Below are 19,585 nucleotides of genomic sequence, written 5' to 3'. Positions count from 1 at the left end.
CAGACAGAGTTGCTTGGTGGCTTAATAAGCATTTGTCACAGATTTCCTGAATGGCCTATGTGACTGTTATGATTTTAACAATATAATAAACTTTAATGAGGAAAGCAGCCATTATCATTCCTCAAACCTGTAAGAGTATGCTTGATTTTTTTTTATGTTATAAGGGGGGGGGTGGGTCTCCCATCTTGGGTCTTGAGTTGTACACCTGAATTTTTGGTAACATTTTCCCGGTCAAGAGACCAGCAAGTCAAACTAACTTAGTTTCCATTTACAAAACACAAAACAAGCAAAACAAAACAAAGCAAAACAAGACCACCTGTCTGATAATTGCTGGTGATTCACTTTGCCAACGAAGTTCAGCCTTAAGTATCAAGGCCAGCTTCTCTCGACAGACATCTACTGAGCTATAATCAGCTTCAAGAAACTTCAAATGAGGCCTGTTTCAGAGAGGTATAAATTTTGTTTCCTCCATAACTGTAGCAAACTCTGAAGCCTCCCTAGCTCTCCAATTCTGCTTCCCCTCTTTGCCCTAACACTAAGGCTTCTCTCAGATTTACAACAATAAAATACTTTCAGAGGTGAACTGGCTAGCTCGAGGAGACTGTTAATACACATTTTCTTTGTTCTTAATTAGATTCCTTTAGGGGAAACCTTCTGGCCTGGCTTATTATCTGGCTTTGTTGGAGCTTGTATGCTTTATCTAAACACTTTGAAGGAGTCTCTGCACCCATATATTACCTATAAGCTTACAATAGAGATTTTTACAATACTGGTCAATTGGAAAAGGATAGAATGTGGGAAGCTTTTATAAAAGAGGTCTTATGATAGATTACTATTGAGAGGACAAGGAAGGGAAGGAGAATGGAAAGGTGGCTGGTGTGGAATGGAATAGAATTTTAGAACCACTACTCTCTCGGCTCACTTTTTGGCGAAATTTTCATTTACTTTTTGGTGAATTTTGCTTCTGAAAAAAAATAACACATTTTAGCAAGTCATTATTGGGTGAGAAAATATGGGTAGGACAACTGTCCCTGTTGAGTCCTAAGTGGTTACTAATAAGTTATTTGTTCTAATTAGAAACATCGTTAGTTCTCTGTACCCAATGACCAGAGCAGAAACTCTGTACCCCCAGAAGTATCAAGAGTTTGTTTACCTTTAAAACAGGGATCCACATCTTCTCCCAGTTTCTATCAAGAACATCACACACATAAAAAACAAACGAGGAAGCAACCCACATCTAGTATAACACTACAACCCACATCTAGTATAACACTACAACCCACATCTAGTATGACACTACAACCCACATCTAGTATGATACTACAACCCACATCTAGTATGACACTACAACCCACACCTAGTATGACACTACAACCCACACCTAGTATGACACTACAACCCACATCTAGTATGACACTACAACCCACATCTAGTATGACACTACAACCCACATCTAGTATGACACTACAACCCACATCTAGTATGACACTACAACCCACATCTCCTATGACACTACAACTCACATCTCGTATGACACTACAACCCACATCTAGTAGTATGACACTACAACCCACATCTAGTATGACACTACAACCCACATCTAGTATGACACTACAACCCACATCTAGTATGACACTACAACCCACATCTAGTATGACACTACAACCCACATCTAGTATGACACTACAACCCACATCTAGTATGACACTACAACCCATATCTAGTATAACACTACAACCCACATCTAGTATGACACTACAACCCACATCTAGTATGACACTACAACCCACATCTAGTATGACACTACAACCCACATCTAGTATGACACTACAACCCACATCTAGTATGACACTACAACCCACATCTAGTATGACACTACAACCCATATCTAGTATAACACTACAACCCACATCTAGTATCAAACTCCTCTTCTTTCCCGGCTTATGCAGCTGGTGATCAGGTTGTTGGTTCCTATGACTAACGAGAACTGACAAAGAACCTCTGTGTCTTTTCTACAGTGCCTTTGAAGACAGTGTAACTCAGTTAGAGTTTCTATGGCCAGGAGAAAAAGCAATTTGGGTGGGAAAGGATTTATTTCAGCTTACATATCCAGTTCACAGTCAGTCATGAAGGGAGTCAAGGGTAGAAATTCAAGGCAGGGACCTGTAGACAAAAGCTTGAGAGGCAGAAGTCACAGAGGAACTCTGCTTTTTGACTTGTTCCTGGTGGCTTGTTTAATTTGCTTTCTTGTACATTCAGAGATATCATTGCCCACAATGGGCTGGGCCCTCTCATGGGCTTGCCTGTGGGCCAATGTTATAAAGGCATTTTCTTAATTGTGGGTCCTCTTCTAAGATATGGCTAGGTTTATGTTAGTTAAGAATAACTACTCAGCACACCGCCAAAGGGCTACTGTCTCATATCTGAAGCCCCCTGCATTATGGATTTCCTTTGCTTCTTTTTTCTCCCCTTTGATCCTCTGTGACACCCTCACCCTCATCATCATGGTGCATTCCCTCTGTTGATCATGAAACATCACTTGTAAGCCTTGACATTGTCCCTACAGGGCACGAATAGTTCTCAACTAACACTTTCTAGTTTCGCAAAGGATGACAGTCTTTGGCAAGGAATGAGCCAAGTTTCATTTGTCACAGCATCTTGGACAAGTCACCCCACTTTGTTTAATAACAGTACTCTCAATGGTAATAGGTATGAATGATTGTAGATTATTAACAGGACAATGGTGATAATGACATTATGATGACAATGAAGATGACAGTGATGATGTTCAAGTGTTACAAGTGAAGTTGTAGGTAGAGCAGTCTCTTGATTCTTTGAAAAGAAACATCTGGGTCACCCAACTCTTTCTATTCCCTAAGTTCATTTCCCTAGAATTGGAAAGAGTATTACAGATCTTCACAAATGTTTTTCTAGATCTCTATCCTGAACATGAAAAAGCAGGAGTGTCAAAGGACAACAGAAAGGGGAAAAATGCCTTCCATGGGAATGGACTCACCTACCATTACTTTAGAGTGATCAGAGTTAGAGTGTGGATAGGGATGGTAGAGCAGACCTGGCCTAGACACATTTCTTGGTCTCCCAGTTATGTCCTGATGAGAGTCAAAGAACATAAGTCCGAAGTCCTGCTGAGAGCCTCAGATTGTTTCAAGAGATTCTAGAGCTACACTACTATGACAAATAGTTTATAAAATGCACCAGCTTGTGCTCAGTTCAATGGTTGGCTGAGAGCATCCACCTCTGTCTTTGTAAGGCTCTTGCAGGGTCTCTAAGGACACAGTTATACCAGGCTCCTGTCAACAAGTGCTTGTTGGGATCGAAAGGAGTGTCTGGGTTTGGTGACTATAGATGGCATAGAACTCTGGATGGCCTTTCCTTTAGTCTGCTACACCCTTTATCTCTGCATCTCCTCCCATGGATATTCTGCTCCCCCTTCTAAGAAGGACCCAAGTATGCATTTTTTGGTCTTCCCCCTTGAGCTTTGTTTTGTCTGTGAATTGGGTATTCTGAGCTTCTTGGCTAATATCCACTTATCAGTAGGAAAAGGGATAACATTTGAAATGTAAATAAAGAAAATATCAAAAAAATACCCAAAAAACAAAAAAACAGTGCACCAGCTTTTCAGAGAGCTGCATGTGGAGCCTGGGAACAGATAGGTGAGTTTGACCTTCATCTTTGTTTTTATAAGTCTGATAAAATTTAAAATATTTTATTTGAAAATGACAAATATTATTCAGTAAGTTAAAACAGTTATGAACTAAAGCAAAGTCATAGGAGGAATCTGAATTCAGATGTTCAGTATTATCAATGTGTCAGCATTGAAATTTATTAATGGTTTCAGTGGTAATTACAAGATCAGGGGTTGCTTTGTGTGTTTAAATTGGAAAGTTAATTTTAGCTGTATTTGGAAACAAAGGTGGCCCTCAAATTAAAGTGAAATTTGAAAAATAAAGTTGAGAGTATTATACTCCCTAATCGCAGAACTACTGTCAAGCATTGTTTTTTCTTTTTCTTTTTTTAATTTTATTCGATATATTTTTTATTTACATTTCAAATGATTTCCCCTTTTCTGGTCCCCCACTCCCCGAAAGTCCCATAAGCTCCCTTCCCTCCCCCGTTCTCCCACCTACCCCTTCCCACTTCCCTGTTCTGGGTTTGCCTTATACTGCTACACTGAGTCTTTCCAGAACCAGGGGCCACTCCTCTGTTCTTCTTGTACATCATTTGATGTGTGGATTATGTTTTGGGTATTCCAGTTTTCTAGGCTAATATCCACTTATTAGTGAGTGCATGCCATGATTGATCTTTTGAGACTGGGTTACCTCACTTAGTATGATGTTCTCCAGCTCTATCCATTTGCCTAAGAATTTCATGAATTTAAGGAGGGAAGAAGCAGGAGGTTTGTAAACACTTAGGTTGGGTATTTTTAGGAGCTCAGATTTGACAGTTGTCCCTCTTATGTATATTCTGGCCTGATTCTCCTCTGCACAAGATGAATAATTTACCAAAATGCACATATAAGTATCCCATTATTATTCACAATAATGAGCCAAGACAGGAGTAATTTCCCACTTGGCCTGAATCCCCTACGGCTTAACTTAACAAGACACTGCTTAGCTTTCCATAGATAATGTGGGTAGGAGACACCTACATCTGGACTTGAGCAAGGCAAGATATGTGTGGAAAAATTAAATGGGAGGCCTGGATAGACCTAGGATAAGGACAGTGGGCAGCAATGTTTTCCACAGCACTGACAGATCTGTGGGACACCAAGTAAGTAATTGTCACAGGGGAGTCAGGACTGTCAAAAACTCACAGGAATTGGTAGCTTATATGAGCTCAGGAAGAGCATAATTACAACGAGCCTTCAGATGAGTTGAACATGGGTGATACATCCTCTGTGGACCATCAATTATATAATTGGAACCAATTGAAAGACTCGTTCTTTCTCCTTCCCTCTATCCTCCCCCTTCTCCTTTCTTCCCTCTGTCTCTCTGTCTTTGAGATCCATGATTCAGAAACCCATCTCTCTCCCCTTCCCTTCAAAGTAACAAGTATCTATGAAGGCTCAGCCTGAACTAAACATCCAGAGCTCTGCTTGGCTCTACAGTTCACATACTTTCTAGGACTGCTTTGGACATGCTGCTGCCCTTCCCTCAGCTCATGGGCACGTGGGCACATGGGCAAAGCCTCCTGCTCTTTCTTCTGCTTTCCTTGGATAAATCTGGGAACTCAGGGGCAAAGCATACTATTTTCCACCCATGCGAGCAGCCAGAAGTGCAGGCTCTGGATGAGATGAATTCAAACCAGCAACTCCTGGGCCTGAACTGGAAGCATTTGCAAAAGTTTACCTGAGACTTTCTTGCCCTTGGGGAATTTCTCTGGGTCCTTCCTGACACAAGGAGAGAGGTTTGCTTGCCTTCTATTTTATTTTTTAAGAAAGATGGTTTGCATAATCTATATAAAATAAGCCACTGTTCTGGAGAAGATGATTGGCTTATTAAAAATACATAACATATATTTTTAAACAGGCAGAGCTGACATCCTACATACAGGAGAAGTGCTTATATGAATGGTGACGAATTCATCGCCCACCCCTCCTCCCCCATCTGTCCCTGCCCATCTGTCTGTTTAACAGGGAATCTATTTAAATAAAGAAATCCTTAAATAAGATTTTATTCAGATACAAAGACTCTTCTGGATACCACAGAATGAACCACACAAACCTGCCAGCCTTCTTGTTGGCCATTCAGCCCATCACAATTACTTATATGCAACAATCTTTGCTTTCTAAACTTGAGACAGCATGATCTATAAATGGCATCCAAAAAAGATGCATGTCCAACTTAATTTTCCAAACATCTTAGCTGACATATATGTAGAATGAGATATGAGTAATATAAGTAGTTAAGAATATTGTGTCTGAGGCATCTTTTTACAGTGTTGAGTGGAGAGCTAATACTCAGCCATTAACAATAGTATTAAGAAGGTTCACCTCCTTAAGGAGTCACTCCAGATAATGAGTTTTAAAAACTGTATTACTTAACTTTTAAGTGAGAAAACTGATGTCCAGAAAGGCTCTGGTCTTTAGTGGATAACAGATCTGTGACTGGAACTTCTTATTAAAGTGTTTATTCTTGTTAATCCACAAGTTACCTAGAAATTCTACAGATAGAAAACAAGCTAATCCATTTTCACTGTATCATTTGGCTTCATAAATAAATCATTCCCTTAGCAGTTCTGGGTTTCTCCTGAGCAGGAAGTGAGAGAGGGTTTGTTTATGTGCAGTAATGGAAAAAGAAGAATGACCTGGGAGGTTTAGGCCGTCTTTGGGATTCTGAAATCCTGTACATTATATGTGGGTAGGTGTTTGCAAGGAAATCTGTGAGCTGTAATTTCTGAAGTTCCGGAGTCGTTGCTCCCATGACGCTCATGTGGGGAGCCTGTGGCTGACTCGTGCCATTCTTCAAAAAGATATCAAGCTCCCCAGACTCTCTACTTTTAATTTAAAATTTTAATTTATACTTTTGCATGGATGATACTGAGACAGACATGGCCATGAGTAAATATGTCAGGATAATCTATTGAATGGGATTAAAATGGTGTATGCCTGGAAACATTTTAATTTCGTGTTGCTCACTTCTTTGCCTAGTTTAATGAACAAATCGGGAGGCTGCGTTTTTAAGCTGTAAGTGTAAAGGAAGGAAGAGAGCCAAGTGGCAAATAAATATCTGGAATTGCTTTGGGTGGTTTCTTGGAGCATCACAGCCCAGCCAGGATGCAACATCTGGGAGAGCTCTGAAAGACAAGTGGGCAGCCACAGGGTTAATATCTTCGCCACACAATGTGAAAACATATACTTCTGCCACAAGCAGAGGCCTACAGAAGAAAGTAGTGGACTGGGGGTGTTAAGGGAAAGAGAGGCCACTGTTAACTTGAAAGGCCTGGTGTCTTCCCCAGGGCTTATTGGTTTTACAGTGGCTTTGCTGGTACTTTAGCTCCTCTAATGTAGTCAGTCACAAGGTGGACCTAAGATGTCCGGAAGTCAAACAGCTCTCAGAGATGAGGCTACTACACCAAGTACATACCCAGTGTTCTTTCTGTGGAGTGTTTATGAAAATCTATACTCATGTTTCATCGGTCCTGAGATGTAATCCTATCTCTGTCTATGGGACGAAATAAGCTTCACTAGTATGTGGTTTCTTCTGAGAGTAGGAGGGGCCTTGAAATGATTTTTACAGTTGTGCTAGGCCCATCTGTCTCTGTATAATATCTTAGGGAAATGGACATTGTTTTTCTCAAGCTGCTGACAAGGTTCTGCTTTCTCTATGAGGCCCTCCTTGTTCCATCCCTCCATGACTCAAATGTCTGCACTGACAGTTTGACTTTGATTCCCTTCTCTCTCAATCTTCTGGCCTCAGAGTAGTTCTTCAAGGCTACCGATAGTCCTGTTTCTATGTAAACCTGTTTAAGCCAAGGACATTTCTGCAGAAGTGATCAGGGCCTGTTGGCCCTGTGAATTCTCTTGCAGGTGTGAACAATTGTATTGATTGATCTTCCAATTATGGATTTTTAGGAGTACAGCATTTTACCAACCACAGGTCATCAATCTAGAAACCCAGCCCATCACCACTCTTGTCAACACAGTGTGAAGGAGGCCTGATGAAAATACAAAGTTAGAATTGTCTCACTGCCTCTAACTGAAAAAATAAACTAGGCAGGGAAATGAAACCTTACCCCAGAGCTCCACCTGGGATGAACAGAGAACACTTTGGGAAGAACAGGATATTTTGTAAGTGGAAAAGAATCTCTAGGCAAGTTGGGAAGGCATGTATCAGTTGCCTAGTTAATGCTAAAATGATAAAGCTCGCTTTTAATGTAATGAGCAGACTAGATCTGTCTGGTCATTACACACCACATAGGCTATTTAAAAATAACTATTAAGAATAACTATTGTTATTCTTTTTAGCTCTTGTTTTGAGTCTTGGCCTTGTTATCCTCCTGCCTTGACCTCTTAAGGGCTGGGATTACAGGTGTAGATTACCTGTGCAGCTAAGAGAATTTATCACACTTGACTAAACTAGCTTAGGTTCCCAGACTGTGGAGGTTGAAGAGGGAGAAAGTTCTCTGACAGGTTCTGTTTATATCCAGGTACAATCAGCTCAGCCACACACATTACTTTTTCCAGTCTCCATAATAACATTGAATGATATGATGCCATAAAGTCAAAAATCCTGCCCCACTTCTCAGGGACTTAGAAGTTCTCAGAGATTTCCTGGTTAATTTTTTTTATCGTCAACTTGACACAATCTAGATTCACCTAAGAAGAATAACCTCAGCTGAAGAATTGCCTTGAGCAGATTGGTTTGTAGGCATAGCTATGAGATTGTCTCTATTGATGATTGACATGGGAGGGGCAAGGGCCCAGCACCATCTGGCAGCAGCACATCTCTGGACAGGGGAACCTGGGTTGTATAAGGAAGCTAGTGTGAGCATCCTTCTATGCCTTCATTCCTCCATGGCTTCAGTTCCTGCTTGATTTTGCATTGACTTCCTTCAACACTAGACTGCAATATGGATGTGTGGGATGAAATGAGCCCATTCCTTTCCTAAGGATGTTGCTTAAATGTTGATCATAGCAACAGAATACAAACACAGAACTTAAAAACAATACATTTGCATGGGCCTAGACAAGCAGCCTAGCCCTTTTATGTCTGGTGTCAAGCCCCTTTCTTAGCTCTAAAATGAGTGTCATCAAAGAGCATCAAGAAATCTCAACATCTGCCCTCCCCCTCAGCATCGTCATGAACCACCTAGATGGCCTACATGGCTTTCCTTGTACTGAAAACAGCCATCATCAGCTAGCTAACAGCTTCCCACTTTAGTAATGTGTCTTTGCTTCTGGCTGGTTCGCTCAAGGACTTCCAGAGACTTCCCATGCATTTAGACTACCCTATTCTCTCTGCGAGCCATACCTATCTTCACTCCTCTTATTCAACAAATGTTAATTTTTCTCCATTCTAGACTTCTGATTTAGTCACCTGGGAGATTCACCAGTTGGCAAATAAAGTCTTTTGCATTGTTCTTTCGGCTGAACCATTGCAAGGGACAATGCTCAAAACTGGCAGGCTGTTGAATTGTATATTCGTGACCAACTCCATGAGGGACCTCAACCCAACTTGTGAATCCTAGGATAGTTCTTGAGCAATTATGCTTTCATTTTCTATAATAGTCATTTCAATTGTTCTTGACCTATTATTCCCTGGCTTTCAGCTGGCAACTTTGTCACCTACTATGGAGAAAATAGAAGCCATCAATTGTCTCCACGGTTTCCTATTGTAATACAAGGTCACCTGTGTTTCTAATATTTTTCTTCACTTAGGGGACAGCAGATCGATCATCTTTTCTTAACTGCTTTAGATCCAGTACTTTCCCTCTTTACTATAACATTTTATTTTAGTGGCAGATCTCTTTTCTTCTGTATTATGGCATACTCCCATCCCATGAGAACATTTTCATTAGCTCATATGCCAATAGAGAAGAACAAAAGGATTCAGGTTTCTTTGTCATAGTTACAACTATATCTACAGTATGTAGAGTCAGATTACCCCCAGTGTAGCTGGTCCTCAGCACATTGGCATTCCTATGGAATGTGAAGGCATTTTGTGTTTTCTGGTAGATCTCCATGTTCATTGTGCATGTTAGGACGCAGGAGCACACCACATGTCACAGCAGAAGCTATAGGATACTGCTATACCACAGCAGATTTGGCATTCACATAAAACTGTTCATTTCATTGCTTGTATTCTGCATTCTTTTTTTTTTTTTTTTTTTCCGAGACAAGGTTTCTCTGTGTAACCCTGGCTGTCCTGGAACTCACTTTGGAGACCAGGCTGGCCTCGAACTCAGAAATCTGCCTGCCTCTGCCTCCCAACTGCTGGGATTAAAGGCATGTACCACCACCGCCCAGCCATTGCTTGAATTCTTGTTCCTCTCTTTTCTTCATGGCTTACACTCTGCACACACTCACACACACACACATACTCACACTGGGTACATCCCTTCCCTTCTACACATAAACAATAACACACATATCCATATACACATGTATAATCATATGTATAACATAAAGCATGCATCTTCTATACTAATGTAACACCTTCACTCCAGGTAGTAGTAGAGGGACACCAGTTTCCACTATAAAAGGTGTTGATGATTCATGTGCATGTCAGACTTTGACTTCAACCTCTTGCACCATTCAGATGTTTGGAGGTTGAATCCTCTCTCAGAAGTTTTTATTTCCTCCCCATTCTTCTGCTGAGCCTCTCAGAATATTCTCAACCAATATCTCAGCACAAATATTAGCTCTAGAGGAGTCATTACCAGTGTTAAATTTCTGACTGTCTTCACCATAAAGGGCTTTCCCTTTCATAATTTAGGGTCTTGTTGATGCTTTAGAGTTAGCTCTATTTGTAACTCAAGAAATAACAGAGAAGTTAAAGCCTCCCATGAGACCAGCTTTTGCAATTTAGACTGCATTGGGAGTTGATTTAATGATATTTCATTTGGGCTCTCCTGTTCTTTTGCTCTAAAAAGTCATTTATTATTACTCTATGACTTCTCTAAAGCAAGATCTTCTTCCTACCTCTTCAGCTGGCAGTCAGTATTAGCATATTTTGGTCTATTACATCAAGAGATGTAGTAAGGCTTGAAGGATTAAGAGTCTTCTTAATGGAAATTCGCTTAACTCTCAATTAACAAAAAAAAAAAAAAAAAAAAAAAAAAAAAAAAGGAAAAACAAGACAAAGAAGTACCAAGCTGATATCGGAATGCACATTAATGAAATAAATCCAGAGAAGTGTATTTAGAACCGGCACATATAACACATCACCTCTACCAGCTTTTCTTAAATTGAGGACTCTATAGAAGATTGCATTAAAGGTAGAGTGCAAGAATTGAAAAATGATTTTCATGGTTTCCCAGTGGTAACATTATTTTAAAACAAGTTTATATAGGATCATAAAACCAGATATAAATGCCTTCAGCATATTCCATTACATGACTCTAAATTCTTAAAATATAAGTTCTACGTACACATAAATACCAATATTGGAATTTGCAATATTCATTTAATGAAACAGAATTTTATTAAAATTGGATCCCAAGTTACATCTTGGACACTGACAGCCATAGGCCACTCTTCTTCAATTTAACCAATGCAATGTGATTGCTGAGTCTTCCCCATCCCAACCCTAGGGGACCTTCATTATACAGCAGATCCAGTCTCATTCAGCTGTTCTTGGCAGGAACGCATCACTGACCCCATAAGTCACCTCTGTATTTTCCTCATTAGCCTGAGAGAATAGAAGGACTTCCCTGTAGCACTGTGATAATAGAAACAAGTACCAACTTGAATATTTAAATCTAATTGTTACCATGCTACTTCCAGACTATGGATGCGTTACATTTCCCCAATTATAATATAAATGAAAAATTAGATTGAAAATACACAAAAAATACCCCCTGGGACCTTGTGTGTATGTCTGTGTTTGGGTATACAGTATACAAACTCACTGAGGGGACACATATCTCCATAGACATTCCATTTACCCTATGAATGTTCTTTCGATGCCACATTGAGAAATATTACAGGCAGTTTAAAATCACAAACAGGTAATAATCACCTGTTGAATGCCAGGTGGCCTTCTGGAAGTGATGTCACATGGAACAAACAACACCAATGTTGTTCTCAAATCTGTGCTATTTACAGCCTAGCAGAAGAAGCCTTACATCAGTGGTTCTCAACCTGTGGGCCATGACTCCACATGGGGTCACATATCAGATTTCTTGCCTGCATATCAGGTATTTACATTGCAATTCAAACAGTAGACAAATTAGCTATGGAGTGTCAAAATAATTTTTTTGGTTGGGGATCACCACAACACAAGGAACTATATTATAGAGTCACTGCATTAGGACTGTCGAGAACCATGGCTTTAAATACTGAAGTTCCACTGTGTAAATTTAACAAATAATTCCAAGTTCTTCAGCATTAACAGTGCATTACAAGAGACTTCAGATTTAGAACGACAGGTCTGAATCAGGGCCAGAGCGGTATCTTCTAGCTCTCTACTTGCAGCAGCTTTATCATGTATAATTCCAACAATAGCAGTAGAAATATGAAGGCATTTTCTAGTGAGGCCTCTTTCCCACAAATTCCAGTCATCAATGATTCCCACATTTACAAAGCTATTAGTACAGAAGGAATATTCTGGCTTAAAAGACTTGTTCCCATGACCTTGGATATCTCAGATATCCTACCGATTTCTGTGTGTATGTATGACTCTTGTTTTTAATTTGGACATGCTTTCTAGATAAGCATCTTGTTGCTCTCAGACTAGAGTGGTTAAGGTCACCACCTGACCCGGGCTCCTGCTGGACATTTCTTCACTACTCTGTCCCAGATCTGTTCAATCCTCACAGTCCTCTCCTTCCCTCAAAATGGTTTCCTTTACCCCATGCTTCAGTCTCTGGAACTGATCTGTCTGTGTCTCTCTGTTTTCTTTGTCTTGTACTAGATGCAGCTTCATGAGGCAGGGGATTTGCCTCTTCACTGTACTCTCCACTAGAGAAAATTGTCTTAAATCTAGTAGGTGCTCATTAAGGATCAGTTGAATATTCACATTTTTATGTTTCCATTCTGAGGCAAGATATAAAATAAAACACAAGAATAAAGAAGATAAAAATGTCAAAGTTTGCAGATTTTGCATTTCAGGAAATGGAGTCTTTTGTCAAGAATTCTAGCCTCTGTTATAAACAATGTTTTCAAGATAAAAGCTCTGGTGCCTGCAGCCCCAAAAGACTAGTGTGGCCTACCTGTCCCTGTAAGCATCTAACTTCACGAGTGATGCCAAAAAGCACAAGAGGAGGTTTCATCACTACCACGGAAAAGGATAAGATAAGAGGGTCTGGTGATCTGACTGTGTCTTCAGGTGTAGGCCAGGGGCTTAGGCTTAAATAGGAGCATTGACTGAGGAACAAGAAGCATTCATAAATGAGGAGGCACTGCCTCTGTGAGTGCGCCTTGTCTCAGTCTGTTTCTGCAAGGAGGTCTGAAGAAATCCTTACTGATTGAAGGGTCAGTCCGGTTCTCAGGAGGTGATTGCTGCTTCTCTAATGTTCAGTCTGGAAACTGGAGGTAATTGATCTCATCCAGGAGGTAGGCTGTCCTGGGAGCCTCTGCTGTTCCTGGAGCCTCAGGTAACTATAGTTTTTAGGACAATGACCTGAGAAGTTCAAGAACATTTGGGAATCTGGCACAGGAAGTTGTAAAAAGCTGACAACACCCAGCTTCTGTTGTCTATTTCTTCAGGCTTGAAGGGGAAAGATACTGGATAGGTACCAATGGCTTCTCCACAGACACAACTTGAGCAATGAGCGTGCTTCTTTGCAGATATAAGATAGGAGTCAGATCCAAAGAAAAATTAGAGCTTAACATTTAGTCATCCTGTGGTCCAAGTGAAGAGTTAGTGCTTTTAGCAAAAGCACTCTGCATGCTCAGAAAAGTACCTGGTCTAGTTCTTTAAGGAAACAAGTGGCTCTTAAGGGAGAGTCCCCAGAGCAGGAGTGGGGGAGTTTCCTAAAGCAAAGTCTCAGGTCTTGCCAGCCATCTTGCTGGAAGTTTAAGGGAGCAGGCCTTATGAGCCTATGTTTTCCCCTGTTTACCAACTCTGGAAACCCCGTTTTCAGCTGTAAGTTTGAAGCCTTACCTCTGAAAACAAGAAACAAAACCAAAGAATACTAACAAAATATAATTCTTAAGATCCATCTCTCCGCACTCAGTGGAGTTGAAGAGTAGCATTTGCTTCCAGAACCCTGAGCTTCCTTCCAGGCACGTCTTTGGCTCACCCTGATTCTTATTTCTACCCACTCTCCTTATACTTCAGGTGTCTAAGGACATAAAATATGGCACTAAATGACTTTTGTTTCCTTTTAGATAATTTTATTACTTATGAAAAAAGTAAGAGCTATAAATTTGCAAAGCTTTGATTAGATACAACCAGCCAAATGCTTCCAGTCTCAGTCCTGAGATTCTCAAAGCTTCACATCAGGAAGCCCATCACTGGCTGCCTGGGTCTTAGTCACTTTGATTGGCCTCTTGGTTCTTTGAAACTAGTCACAGAATATCACTGTGCCTCAACTGCTGTATCTGTGAACTGTAGGACATGCAGATGGTTTCTCAAAAGTCCTTATTGGAATGGTTATCTTCATAAATGATAAGTTCGCACAAGTCCTCGTGGAGGAACAGCCAACCAGCTCTACTTTTAAGGGCCAGTCACAAATGAGCTGTAATGTGTTCTGTTCCACTAAGGACTAAGAGGTAGTGTTGGCTTGGAGTGGACATATTTTACATGTTGAGAAGTTGTCAAGACACCAGAAAGTTATTAACCTTCCTCACCTTGACTGGTGGCTCTTTATCAAACATGGCCCCCTCTGTGCTTCCTGTTAAAGAGGAACCAGCTCATGGCCTCAAATAGCTGGGAAGGAGCACAGGCTTGGCAGGTCCCTTAAGCATACTGCTCCAATCCTTCCTGAGTTCTCTGCCCTACTGTTTAGGGGACCAAGTACAGGAGAGTCATATGGTGCTAGGGAGAAGCCAGGAGCCTAGAGACATCATGCAGAAGGCTGTTCTCCTTTGCCAAGCCTCCCGGTCCACACTAAGTTTCTTTGTTGCTTATAGGGTCTAAGAACTGCTTTCTCTGGTTTTCTACATAAAGTTTTTTTCTTTGTACTTCATATCCACTGATGAGACCCAGCTGAGGAGCAAGTCAAGCACACATGGCTGCCCACTGGGATCTATGTATCCAAGGGTCACCTATCACTTCTAAGGGTACTTGGGTTGTGTGCTGCCCTGAAAACATGGGTTTGGGTGGATAAATATCAAATTACACTTTTCTGCTACAGTGCTGGTAATTTTCTGGTCCCATATGAAGACGATAATACTTTTTGATGAAATGGGTTTTAAGTTGTCTAATTCCCTACATCTACTCTCTTTCAGAGAGTACCAAGAATAAACTATTTCTCTTCTGATTATGCCTCTGTCACCATCATCCAGAAAACAGTATTTCCTCTACTATCTCTAACACATGGCACTTACCATCAGCACCTTACCCTCAAGGAAGGATCACATAATAATTAAGCAGAAGAGGACCATTCTCCCAGCAGGAGAAAATTCATAGTAATACCATGAGTCCTCTGCCCTTGAGCCAGAGCTCAAAGATGATTTTCATAGAAGGCGGTATGAGTTAACATATGAAAATAGTATCTTTGAGTACAGTCAGTGAAACCAGATGTTTCCAGGGAAAAAACAATATGTCATTACTAATCATTGGATGAGCCCTGGTATAATGTTATGAGTACACTTTGTCCAGGTAGTAAGAAGCTGACTGAACCTAACACTGAGCTAGAAACCCCACTGCAAATCAGGTATTTTCCAATTCATTGCTTTAAAAGAAATTGAAAGAGGATCTAATTGAACTGTCACTTGTGAGATTATCAAAATAATTTTGAGACTATACTACTGTGCAGTTTTTGCCATATATCTTGGAAGGCATTCAAAGAATTCAGTGACATTGTAATAGGAGATTTTTATTGCCATTTTTTTGTGTTTCGGGTAACAAGGTTGCTTTAAAAGCAAAACTAGAAAAGAATTTATCCTAAATGTTATCTCATTATAGAAGTAAATGATTTCTTAATTTGTGGTATGAAAAAACAGGATTACCCATGAGATTAAGCTCTGTATTTACAATTCAAGTTAACTTTTTGTGGTTAATTATTACTTAGAATGTGAGGCATATCTATATTGTTTTGTCAATTTTATACTTGTGGTAATAATTCATTTTAAACGCAAATATTATTACTTAGAGTTTTATAGCCAAAGGACATAAATGAAAGCTGAAATTCAATCTCTATATATTTTTGTTACAGATAAATATGATAGGTGATCAATAAAATGTTTTCAAGCATAAAATGCATCCTGCTGCGGACATATAAAGGAAGGATAATCTCAAGTTCAAAAAGAAACAATATACACTTGGGACTTGTAGAGAAGAGCTTGTTCATGAATTTTAAAGATAGATTATAATGATTATCAATTACTGAAGTGTTTAAATTCCACTAATACACAGGGTCTCTCTCTCTCTTATCCTCTCTCTCCCTCTCTCCCTCCCTTTATTTCTCTTTGTTTCTCCATCAAATAAATCCTAGGAATGCTTTATTTTCAAGTGAATGAATTGTTTTCTATAGACAAACGTAAATTTTTTGAAGCCTCAGTTTAATTAAATGGGTTTGTGGTTACATTGAAGGTTATAAAAGGGCAACAAATAAAAGTTAGAATCTGTTTCTTGTCACCTGCGCCTATTGTGGCCCCTGAAATTCACAGAGCCTGGTCTCTTTGCCAGTCTGTGTTCTCAGAAGCTCATCTATCTTTTCAACCTTCTTGGTTCACTTCTATACCCAACCCAGTGCTAGTCAGACTGTGTGTGTGTGTGGGGGGGGGAGAAGTTAATAGACTTGTCTGTCTCTTGTCAGTGCCAGGACAGCAGTTCCGCCACCATGTCTACTGTGAGTGTGCTGCAATGGGTTGTGGGTATGCATATCTTTGGCCCCCTGCAGAGCACATTCCTTCTCACAGTGCATTCTGGGTCCTTCTGTATCTATTTGTAGCTCCTGAGACATAGCTGCCCCGTGTTCTTCCCCAGCAGCAGGTACATCTATCTCTCTCCCTTGGGGGGGGGGAGGTTGGTAAACTGAAGAACATAAGCTGTGACAAGCAATAGTCATTTGCATTCCCAGCCTCTCATGTTGAGGAGATTATGGGCTGCAGTCATGGGGTGAGAGGAGCAGGAAGAGGGACACTGTTGAGAATCTTGCCTGCCCTGAAATCTTCAGAGATAGCTGGAGCTTTTGAGGAAGTCCCGGTTCTTTTAGGTGAATATAACCCATCTTTGCAGGCTTCATGCAGCTTAGGGGCACAAGATTGTCAGCACCTGGGAGGTCTGAGGTAAATAAGTTCAAGTCTTGATTAACTTCAAGTTAAGTATTTGCTCATGGATTATCTGTGACCTATTTGAAATACTGATCTACTTTCTGCCCCTTGTGCCTCTGGGCCCTTTGCTACCGCAATGTGGTAAATGTGCTCAAAAAATATAAACTAATTTTTATATAAGCCTGAGGGTAAAGTAAGAGGAAAAGCAATGTGCAAGCAAGATATTCACACAATATGCTCCTAAATCAAGGAGAAATGATTTTGTATCATGGCTTCTACTGCATGATTCAAGCTTCTCCTGCCTTGTGTTCAGGAAGTTTCATTAATAATTGATTGCCTGTTTTTAAAATATTGTTGCTGTTTCATTTTCTGCCTGCCATATAAAAACACATGTATAATATCTCTCTCCCTCTCTTCCCCCTCTCTCTTCCCCCTCTTCTTCCTTCCCTCTCTTCTCTCTCTCCCCTCTCCCCGCCTTTTTTCTCTTTTCTATTTCTCCTCACTTCTCCATCCTCTCCTCACATCCCTCACAGGTGTACCATAGATGATCGGGTCACCAGGGTAGCCTGGCTAAACCGCAGCACAATCCTCTATGCTGGGAATGACAAGTGGTCCATAGACCCTCGAGTGATCATCTTGGTCAACACGCCTACCCAATACAGTATCATGATCCAGAATGTGGATGTATATGATGAAGGTCCATATACCTGCTCTGTGCAGACAGACAATCACCCCAAAACCTCCCGGGTCCATCTCATAGTGCAAGGTAAGTTACAACTGGACCTGTGACTGATACTTCTTTTTGGAAAGAGACTGGAAATGCAATCTTGTTCTTTGTGTTTATGTATGAAGACACGGAAGCTCACTGCTCTCTACTAAATCCATAGGTTGAGAATTCCAAATCTTCTTCTAGAAGTTTTTCAGTTGTTTTTCTCTAGCACTTTATTCTCACGAGGACATAAGCTTTTGTTCATATATGGCTGAACTTTCTTAAGAAACTTAGCATTTGAAGCTGGTGGAAGATTCAAACATAGATAAATGCAGTTTTAATCACAGAGGACTTTATTTCCCTAAGGCTTGTTTCATTAAAAAGGGGCCTACTGTTAATGTGAAATTGGCTATGTGTGTTCTAGAAATGACACTGAGTTCTAGCCAGTTAGGTCCTCTCTGCATTTCTGCTGGTTATACTTCCTAGACTTGCCTTAATGACGCATCCTTTCTGTAACAGTCCCAGAGCTGAGCCAAGAGAAAGCTTATCAGAATGATATCTCCAGGTCAGAAATAAACTCATATGGTTTCATATGGAAGCAGAAAGAGTACTTCAGCATCGTTGTCTCTATTCTTCTAAAAATCTGACTCAGCTTAGCCCAATGCCAGATACAATATGTTGAGTTAAAAAGGTCTGCAGAGTTGTTTTCTGAAGACCATGTTAAGGCAAGGAAAGCAATCAAAATAAACTTATTTTGAACTATCCCAATCACCACCACTGCTTAAAGCATTATGCTGTCATGGTAAGAGTCAACTTTCAAACAGAATTCCATTGCCTAATGATACCTCTCTCAAAGTATTCAGATTATGTCTGAGAGACATCTACTTGGGTCTCAGAAAAGGGCTCTGTGTATGATATAGTCATTATTAATATCAATTTATCTGATTTTATCTCCCGTGAACTCAACAGATTTTTTTTATACATTTAGATTATGAAATGTATATACCATTCTTCTAGAGCCAGGATAATTTTTGAAAAATAAGATGTAAGTCATACCTTATTTCGGTTGATTTCATAGACCGCAGTAGATGGAAGTTAGCATCTTTTCTGATGCAATAGCTTCTGTTTCATATGCCCATTCTATCCTTTGGACAGAGAAGCTATTACTAGCTTGGTATAATATGTCTGTGGACACAATTTTCAATGGATATATTGGGCCAGAGATATGTCTGTTATAACATCTTCCTCAAGAGCTGTTTGGAGAGACACACAACACTAATGTCTAACTTCTATCCAATCTATTGGTTCTTATTTCTACACCAAATGATTTTAGAGAGTCAAAGATATCTGTAATGGAATGAGCATCTACAGATTGGGTACAGTAAGAGACTCAGAATGTAGCTACTGGCATCAACAGAATGAGATAAATATATAAGCATGTGAGGGGTGAGACAGGCTCCAATGGGGCTCAAAGGGAGTAGATTCAGGATGATGCCTCTGCAGTGCACTTTGGGCAATTCCTGGTATGTGGTGTAGAAACTTATAGTGTCACCTGGGCTGTTGGGATCACTCAGGGAGACTCTAAGAGCTGAGGCACATTCCACACATGTGACTTTTGATTAATCAAGAGGCCAGGAGCATAAGCTTGGCAAGGGCATTCCTGCTGTCCTGGTGAGCAGTTCAGAATCCTCAGGGGGCAGATGCAGCCGCCCTGTTGCTCTTCCTACTCAGTGAGAAAGAAGCCGAGGTCTGCTCTCTTCCCAGCAGCTATCGGCTTTTGTCCAGTCTACAGATTAATTTTTCAAACTTGG

The 19,585-nt window shown here is 40.4% G+C and overlaps 1 protein-coding gene across 3 annotated transcripts in view; it reads left to right on the top strand.

Moving 5' to 3' along the window:
- The window catches only part of Opcml (opioid binding protein/cell adhesion molecule like), a 560,572-nt gene that overhangs the window by 262,769 nt on the left and 278,218 nt on the right, over positions 1 to 19,585 (top strand). For all 3 annotated transcript variants that reach the window (XM_052189669.1, XM_052189668.1, XM_052189667.1), the window contains exon 2: positions 17,599 to 17,831. In XM_052189669.1, coding sequence (XP_052045629.1) covers positions 17,599 to 17,831 — 233 coding nt within the window. The remainder of the gene's footprint in view (positions 1 to 17,598; positions 17,832 to 19,585) is intronic.

Source organism: Apodemus sylvaticus, chromosome 7, assembly GCF_947179515.1.
Source record: "Apodemus sylvaticus chromosome 7, mApoSyl1.1, whole genome shotgun sequence".
Classification (NCBI taxonomy): Eukaryota; Metazoa; Chordata; class Mammalia; order Rodentia; family Muridae; genus Apodemus; species Apodemus sylvaticus.
This window is presented reverse-complemented; position numbering and strand designations above follow the sequence as displayed.